Genomic DNA, 9,037 nt, shown 5'->3' with positions numbered 1-9,037 from the left:
AGGAAGGAAGGAAGGAAGGAAGGAAGGAAGGAAGGAAGGAAGGAAGGAAGGAAGGAGAAGAACTGTGGGGTCTTTACTGCTTTCTGAACTGGGTGGCTTTCTTGCAGACGTTTCATGATCCAACTAGGGAACATCATCAGTGCTAGAAGGGAGAGGGAGGGAGGGAGGAAGAGGAGGAGGGAGAGAAGGAAGCAGATTGTGGAGTCCTTGTTGCTCTCTGAGCTTGGAGGTTTTCTTGCAGATGTTTCAAGACCCAACTAGGGAACATCATCCGTGCTAGAAGGTGTTTATACACAAGTGGCTTGCTTGCCAGTGTTGGTGGGAGTGTTCTTTTCGTCTTGGTGGTTCCTTGACTACGTCAAGCCCCAAAACACGAGAGAATACCTGGAAGCCTGGCATTCCAACAAATCGCCCATCCACGGGCACATAGATATAAACAACATCTACACACCATTCAAAAAAGAGACGTTTAAATGCTCCAGTTAAGGAACTGGAGACAATTCAAACAGGACGGAGCAGCCTAATTAAGAAACACCCAAGAAAACTCCCACCAACAAGGACAGGGCAAATCACTTGTATATAAAATGAGAGCAAACCTCCCTCCCTTCTAGCATTGATCAGGTTGCCTAGCTGGGTAATGAAACGTCTGCAAGAAGACAGCCACACTGGGGGAGCACCAAGAAACCCACAGGCATCGTCCTCCTCCACTCTGCAACCCTCCCCCCCTCTGCTTCTGTCACTGATGATGTTCCCTAGTTGGGTCGTGAAATGTCTGAAAGAAAACCACCAAGCTCGGAGAGCACCAAGGACCCCACAGTTCTTCCTTCCTTCCTTCCTTCCTTCCTTCCTTCCTTCCTTCCTTCCTTCCTTCCTTCCTTCCTTCCTTCCTTCCTTCCTTCCTCTCTCTTTCTCCTTCCTCTCTCTTTCTCCTTTCCTTCCTTCTTTCCTTCCTTCCTTCCTCTCTCTTTCTCCTTCCTTCCTCTTTTTTTCCTTCCTTCCTTCCTTCCTTCCTTCCATCCATCCTTCCTCTTTCTCCTTCCTTCCTCTCTGTCCTTCTTTCCTTCCTTCTTTCCTCTCTCTTTCTCCTTCTTTCCTCTTTTTCTCCTTCCTTCCTTCCTTCCTTCCTTTCTTCCTTCCTTCCATCCTTCCCCTTTCTCCTTCCTTCCTCTCTCTCTCCTTTCTTTCTTTCCTTCCTTCCTTCCTTCCTTCCTTCCTTCCTTCCTTCCTTCCTTCCTTCCTCTCTCTTTCTCCTTCTTCTCTCTTTCTCCTTTCCTTCCTTCTTTCCTTCCTTCCTTCCTCTCTCTTTCTCCTTCCTTCCTCTCTCTTTCTCCTTCCTTCCTCTTTTTTCTCCTTCCTTCCTTCCATCCATCCTTCCTCTTTCTCCTTCCTTCCTCTCTCTGTCCTTCTTTCCTTCCTTCCTTCCTCTCTGTTTCTCCTTCTTTCCTCTTTTTCTCCTTCCTTCCTTCCTTCCTCTCTGTTTCTCCTTCTTTCCTCTTTTTCTCCTTCCTTCCTTCCTTCCTTCCTTCCATCCTTCCTCTTTCTCCTTCCTTCCTCTCTCTCTCCTTTCTTTCTTTCTTTCTTTCCTTCTTTCCTTCCTCTTTTTTCTCCTTCCTTCCTTCCTTCCATCCTTCCTCTTCCTTCCTCCTTCTCCTTTCCACTCCTTACTAGCACTGATGACGTTCCCTAGTTGGGTCACAAAACGTCCGCAGGAAAACCACCCAGCTCGGAGACCACCGGGGACCCCTCCGTTCAACCCCGAGCTACGAAGACCCTCTCCCATGGGTCCACATCTACAGAAAGGCCGCCCCTCAAGTCAACCTCCCCAAGAATGACTCCAAAGCCTCCAGGGACTCTGGCTGAGGACCACCCCCGAGCACCTTCCCCGGAGTCCCTCCCCTCCCTTCCCAACCTCATCGGCCACCCCTGTCCCCGCTTGCTTTACTCGCCGGTGTTGCTCTCCCTTTCATCATCTCGCTCGCCTGCGCCTCCCTTCCTCTGGGGCCACGGCCTGTTTTTCCTCTCGGGCAGCTGCGGGCGTTTGTTTGCGGCATTTCCCCACCCGTTTCGGTTACTTAGCATTTCTTTCCCTCCTGCCTTGTTTACCTGGCCCTCTGCGCTTTCCCCACAGGTGCGCAAGTACAAAAGCATGATCCTGGAAGATTTGGAGTCGGCGCTGCTGGAGCACGCCCCTGCGCCGCAGGAGGTGAACTCCGAGCTGCCCCCGCTCACCATCGACGGCATCCCGGTCTCGGTGGATAAGATGACCCAGGTAACCCAAGCCGGAGAGCTGGACACCTGGGGCCAGGTTGCCACGCCAGGGAGGGAGCGTCAAAAGTCTCTCTAGCTGATTGGGTTTTTTTCCCCAGCAAAGCATCTCTCGGCCTCTTCCCACAACTCCTCGGAGAGGCACTTAATTCTTCTCCCTCCAGGCACAGCCATCTTCCGAAACGCAGGCGGTCCTCGGCGTACGGCCGCACAACTTAGCTTCAAAACCTGCGTGGCTAAGCGAAACACTGAGTTTTCACCCTCCTTGCCGCGACGGTTAAGTCAATCGCTGCGGTTGTTAAGCCAGTCACCCCGTTGTTAAGCGAACCTGGTTTCCCCCCCCCCCTTGACTTTGCCCGTCAGAAAGTCACCACCGTCGTAAATAGGAGTCGGCTGCCAAGCGTCCGAAGCCACCGAACAACTGATCCGCTTAACGGTGGCAAGGGAGGTCGTAAAACGGGGCGACGCTCGCCGAAGAGCGACTGCCTTACTTAGCGACGGAAATTTTGGGGTGTGTCGGGGACGCCGCGCCAGCTGTGAAAGCGGAACCTCTGGAGCAACGGGGAAATTAAGGCTTGTCAAAGCCGGGCTTTGACAAGCAATTGGGCAATTGGTTTGAGGACCCCGATTAGTCTTTGGGAAGCGACGTCGCTGATCATCTTCTGCTCCTAATTAAAGGTCTCGTGCCTGAGCGGGCTTGCTAGGCCCAGCCCTGCTTGATTGCCTCCCCGAGGCCCTTGACGAGTGCTGGCGGTGGCGCAAAACTCTTGAGTTTCTAATTAATCCATCTGGGGAGCAAAAGCAAAAAAATAAAATAAAAATACAACTTTCAAAGCAGCCAGGTGGAGCTTCTGGACCCCAGAAGCCTCACCTGAGGAGAAGCAGGCAAAAATCACACCCCACGGGCCTTTGGGGTGAGTTGAAGAGCAGGGGTCTTCAAACTGGGCCACTTTAAGACTTGTGGACTTCAACTCCCCAGAATTCCTCAGCCAGGATAATTCCATCATTCCTTTAAACATGCTGGCTGGGGAATTCTGGGAGTTGAAGTCCACAAGTCTTAAAGTGGCCAAGTTTGAACAGCGGGGATGTAAGGCAGGGGTCTTCAAACTTGGCCCTTTGATGACTTGTGGACTCCAACTCCCAGGCCGCCGAATCGCAAAGGTTGGGGACCGCTGGCTTACACAAGCTTCTGCCAGATGCTTTCTGAAGTTGATATGCCGCAATGTAATTATTGCAATATTAGTTGCGAGACACTAGGAGCTGCTTTAGTGTGATAGTGTGTTTTCATAGCTATTGTATACCTCTTTATGGAAAGATTGGGAAAACCTGGGGAAAAAAAGCTCTCTTTGATTTCGTATCTATGGGAGAGAGACAGACAGACAGACAGACACAGACAGAGAAAAAGAGAGAGAGAGAGAAAAGAGAGAGAGAAAGAGACACAGAGAGAGAGAAAGAGAGACACAGAGAGAGAGACAGAGAGAAAAAGAGAGACGGAGAGAGAAAGAAAAAGAGAGACAGAAAAAGAGAGAGACAGAAAAAGAGAGACAGACAGACAAAGAAAGAGAGAGAGAAAGAGACAAACAGAGACAGAGAAAGAGAGAGAGAGAGAAAGACAGAAAAAGACAGAGACAGAGAGAGAAAGAGAGACAGACAGAGAGAGAGAGAAAGAGAGACAGAGAGAGAGAAAGAGAGACAGAGAAAGAGACAGAGAGAAAAAGAGACAGAGAGAGACAGAGAAAAAGAGACAGACAGAAAGAGAGAGAAAAAGACAGAGACAGACAGAAAGAGACAGAGAGAGAAAAAGAGAGACAGAGAGAGAAAGATAGACAGAAAGAGAGAGAAAGAGAGACAGAGAAAGAGAGAAAAAGACAGAGACAGAGAGAAAGAAAGAGACAGAGAGAGAAAGAAAGAGACAGAGAGAGAGAAAGAAAGAGACAGACAGACAGAGAGAGAGAAAGAGACAGACAGAAAGAGAGAGACAGAGAGAAAAAGAGACAGAGAGAGACAGAGAGATAGGTGGAAGAGGAAATGGGGCCGATTCACATATTCCACATATTTTTTCAGAAAGCCTTGGGGGGAAGCAAGGCACTCCCTTTCCTTCCTACCAAGAGAAAAAGGAGGAGGAGGAGGAGGAGGAAGGTGATGCAACTCGCAAAAGCCAGAATTAGCGATCTGCAGACAAATACACCCTAAACACTGCAGCATTTCCCCATGGGTTAAAAAAAAAAGAAGAATAACCATCTGCATTTTATATACGCCATCTCTTAGTTGACACAGAACCTCTGTAGGCTCCGTTCTTCCTTCAAGAATTTCCAGTGCAATTCACAAAAAAATGTAAATAGCTACGGAATGGGAAATAGGGATGGATCGAAGAGCTGCGTAAACAGCTGGAGGAACATACCTTGAGTGAGGACTGTGGCTTGATCTGGTGGATGATCGCTTGTTTGTTTTTGGTTTGCTATTCTCCAGAGTCTTCTCCAACCCCAAACTTCAAAAGCATCAATACTCTTCCTATCTTGTCCCAGAGGGTGCTGTGATATGCCCCCTCCCCGCCCTATTCTCAAATGCAGTAGGAAGTGTACGCTTAGTTCCGCGTTAATGTTTTTCCAGTATCTCTGAAAATCTTGCGTTGATATACACTGTAATGGGCCAGGATGCAATATCCTTGCATCTTGATATCATCTGTGCATTAAATGTACATTTATTGTATATTCATATTTACATTTTAATATACAGTATTATATCCTATTTATATACAATATTATATCCTATTTATATTGTATATAAATATACAATATAAATAGGATATAATACTATCTTAAAATGTAAATAGAATATAGAGTAGGGTACCGTACAATAGAATAGAATAAAACTAGAACAGAACAGAAATAGAATAGAATAGAATAGAATAGAATAGAATAGAATAGAATAGAATAGAATAGAATAGAATAGAAAAAAATAGAATTTTTTATTGGCCAAGTGTGAATTTGTCCCCGATGCATAAGCTCTCAGTGTACATACAAACAATAAAGTGGTGGGTCATATATCATGGATTATAGTTACAATCATTAATCATAATATACATCAAGTGATAAATCATAGATACCAATAGGAGGAGGTAAATGAGAGAAGATGAGAATTTATTTATTTATTTATTTTAACATGGGTAGCCTCCCAGAGTCACCTTGTAGTTGCGATGGACAGCAAACAAATTTGATAAATAAATACAAATAAATGCGATCTTTGGAGAGTGAGATGAGTAGCGTATACATTTCACGAATAAAACCTTGATATTCCATAGCCTCTCGCTATGATCTGTAACAGTTGGCCAAGCTGCCAGCGCAGACCTTTGCTTCCCAGATCTTTAATTATTTAATTTTCTTTCTCCCCCCCCCCCTTAATGCCACAGGCCCAGCTGAGGGCGTTCATTCCTGAAATGCTGAAATACTCAACGGGTCGCGGGAAGCCGGGCTGGGGTAAGGAGAGCTGCAAACCCATTTGGTGGCCCGAAGACATTCCGTGGGCTAATGTCCGCAGTGATGTCAGGACCGAGGAGCAGAAGCAGAGGGTACGTCTTGACCAGTTTCTTCCTTCTATTAGCAACGGGTTTTTTTAGGCTTGGCACATGGAGAGGTGTACCAATTCGGGGGCTCGGTTGAATGGCGCAGTCCAGGTAAGAACAAAAGTCACTCAGAAGACATGATGAAAACTCCTTCGTTTTACCCCACGTGTGGAGAGACACCCTCCCCACACATACCGTTGTTTCAACTGGGTAACTGTGAGCATCCTAGACCCAATCAAAGTCCCAAAATATTCCAGAATTTCTGCAAGCCCAGCACTTAATCAGCCATCAACAGGCACATAGAGATAAGCTAACGTTTACACACCGTTAAAAAGTGACCATAGAGGCTTCCGATTTGTAATCGCGGCGCTGACGGACGTGTGGAGCGATTGCTCCCTCCGCCGTCCGGTTTTGTCCCGCCGTGGGACCCTGAAAAGGGTCGAAAGTCATCCTGGAGGGGCGATGAGCGTGAAGGGGACCTCTGACTGATCGCGGAGGGGCGGCAGCCCTTCCGTTTGACCCGGAGCAGTTCTTCTGACTGACGGGGAAAAGAATGCCATTTCTAGCTGAGGCCAAACTTACAACTAAGCACTTGCAAGCACCACGGAGAAAACTGGGTGAGATCCTACCTTCTTTCTATCCCAAGTATTTTTTCCTGCAAAAGCTTTTTGAAATTGCTTCCTCCTGTGAGGAGAGAGGGAAGGGAACGTTTTTTCCCCCCACCCTCTAAGATGGTGGCGTTTGCCTACATAGGGGAAATAAAGCCCTGAAAAATATAATTGGACTTACATGTTTCTTAGATATGGCGACCCAAAAAGTTCCTACTTTCAAAAGTGACCGTCGAAAAGCTAAAAGGCCAAAAGGTTCCCTTGCCAGCAATGAACACCCAGATAAGCAGCTCTCAACACTAAGATTAATGCTAGACCAACAATCAGTCAATAAACAATGCCCCAATCAAGGCATTACCAACTCTGACAAACCATCAAACAGGAAACAACAGCCTAATCAAGGAATCAGCAAGAACACCTCAACCAACACTGACAGGGCAGGCTATTTGTATATAAACAGCAAACCCCCCCATTCCTTTCTGGCACCGATGACGTTACCGAGTTGGGTCATGAAACGTCTACAAGCCAATAACCAAACTCAAAAAAAGTTCGGGTCTGCTAGAACTCGCATCGCATCCTGAAGAATCAAATTGTCCAGCTTCCCACCACCTTGTCCCTTAAGCGCAACTCCAGATGAGCCCTTTCAGACAACGGATGCTAACAGAATAACAAGAGTTGGAAGGGACCTTGAGGTCTTCTAGTCCAGCCAGGCCGGAAACCCTTCTACCATTCCAGACAAACGGTGGTTCAACCTTTTCTTGAAAACCTCCAGTGTTGGAGCACCCACAGCTTCTGGTGGCAAGCTGTTCCACTGGTTCATTGTCCTCAACTGTCAGGAAGCTTCTCCTTAATTCCAGGTTGCTTCTCTCCTTGATGAGTCTCCACCCGTTGCTTCTTGTCTTGCCCTCTGGTACTTCTTTGTGACAACCCCTTAGATACTGGACGGTGCAAGAAACGAGAATAATATCCTATTTTTGTTCCAGTAAATCTGGAATCTTAGGGCTGGAAGGGATCTGGTGGGGTCTTCTGGTCCAGCCCCTTGCCCAAGGTACGAGATCTTAACACCATCCAGGACGAGAGGTTGTCGAATCTTTTCTCGAAACCCTCCAGCGATGGAGCACCCACACATGTTCCATTGATTGATTATTCTCACCATCAGGAAATTCCTCCTCATTTCAAGGTTGGGCTTCTCCTTCCGAGAGGCGCTTCCACCCATCCGCCCTGGGTAAAATTGACTGGGTGGTCTAAGTGTTCTCTGGGTGACGTGACCCCAAGCGGGCTGTGCTGCCGGTGGGCTGGATCGAGCGATGACCTACCTCTCTTTAGTCCCCCTGATCTTTTCTCCTCTCTCTCTTTCTCGCCCGGCCTCAGGTGTCGTGGACCCAGGCACTGCGGACCATCGTGAAAAACTGCTACAAGCAGCACGGGCGCGAGGATCTGCTTTACGCGTTCGAGGATCAGCAGACCCAGTCGGTGACCGCCACCCACAGCATAGCCCACCTGGTCCCCTCCCAAACCATGGTCCAGACCTTCAGCAATCCAGACGGCACCGTGTCGCTCATCCAGGTGGGGCTCGCCATGATTCATCTCATGGCCTCTCCTTGGCCTGGCATTGGGATCGTCCTGGTGGGGTGGGGTGGGGTTTTAGGTCCTCCGTGCTGAGCAAAAGTAGGTTTGGGGTCCATGCGCTATTACCCCTGAGGCTTCAGCAATTAGAACTGGGGGGATGGGCATCTTTCAGATCTTCTGAAGGATCAAAAGGATCTTTTTCCTTAAAAGCTGCTTATGCATACTGGGTTTTTTTTAAAAAGCATTTTTATAGGATTCTATCATGATGGAGTAAAAAGTAGGTGATGCTTCCTTCGCGGAAAGAGGAGAGAGTGGGCGTCTGCAATTTCCTTCCTTCCCTCGTCTCTTTCCTGTCCCTCCCTCCGTCCCTCCCCTCCCTCCCCTCTTTGCTCCTTCCTTCCTTCCCTTTCTTTCTTCCTCTTCCTTCCTTCCATTCTTTCTCTTTTTTCCTTCCCTTCTTCCCCTCCTTTCTACCCTCATCTCCTTTTCCTGTGTCCCTTCTCTCCTTTTTCCTTCCATCCATCCATCCATTCTTCCTTCTCTCTTTTCCCTCCCACCCTTCTATCCTTCCTTCCCTCATCTCTTTTCCCTTCCTCTCTTCCTCCTCTCATCATTTTTCCTCCTTCCTTCTCTCCTTTTCTTTCTTCCTCTTCCTTCCATTCTTTCTCTTTTTCCTTCCCTTCCTTTCTACCCTCATCTCCTTTTCCTTTGTCCCTTCTCTCCTTTTTCCTTCCTTCCTTCTTCCTCCCTCTCTCCCTCCTTCCTTCTCTCTTTTCCCTCCCACCCTTCTTTCCTTCCTTCCTTCCCTCATCCCTTTTCCCTTCCTCTCTTCCTCTCATCATTTTTCCTCCTTCCTTCCTTCCTTCCATCCATCCATTCTTCCTTCTCTCTTTTCCCTCCCACCCTTCTTTCCTTCCTTCCCTCGTCTCTTTTCCCTTCCTTTTCTCTCATCATTTTTCCTCCTTCCTTCCTTCCCTTCCTTTCTACCCTCGTCTCCTTTTCCTTTGTCCCTTCTCTCATTTTTCCTTCCTTC

At 47.9% G+C, this 9,037-nt stretch overlaps 1 protein-coding gene across 2 annotated transcripts in view; it reads left to right on the top strand.

Annotated features, from left to right (window-relative positions):
• Window positions 1–9,037, top strand: part of NRF1 (nuclear respiratory factor 1) — a 38,206-nt gene that overhangs the window by 8,785 nt on the left and 20,384 nt on the right. For both annotated transcript variants that reach the window (XM_015827082.1, XM_015827081.1), the window contains exons 4-6: window positions 2,129–2,269; window positions 5,675–5,833; window positions 7,807–8,001. In XM_015827082.1, coding sequence (XP_015682568.1) covers window positions 2,129–2,269; window positions 5,675–5,833; window positions 7,807–8,001 — 495 coding nt within the window. The remainder of the gene's footprint in view (window positions 1–2,128; window positions 2,270–5,674; window positions 5,834–7,806; window positions 8,002–9,037) is intronic.

Source organism: Protobothrops mucrosquamatus, unplaced genomic scaffold (assembly GCF_001527695.2).
Source record: "Protobothrops mucrosquamatus isolate PMUCROS unplaced genomic scaffold, P.Mucros_1.0 scaffold3484, whole genome shotgun sequence".
Lineage (NCBI taxonomy): Eukaryota > Metazoa > Chordata > Lepidosauria > Squamata > Viperidae > Protobothrops > Protobothrops mucrosquamatus.
This window is presented reverse-complemented; position numbering and strand designations above follow the sequence as displayed.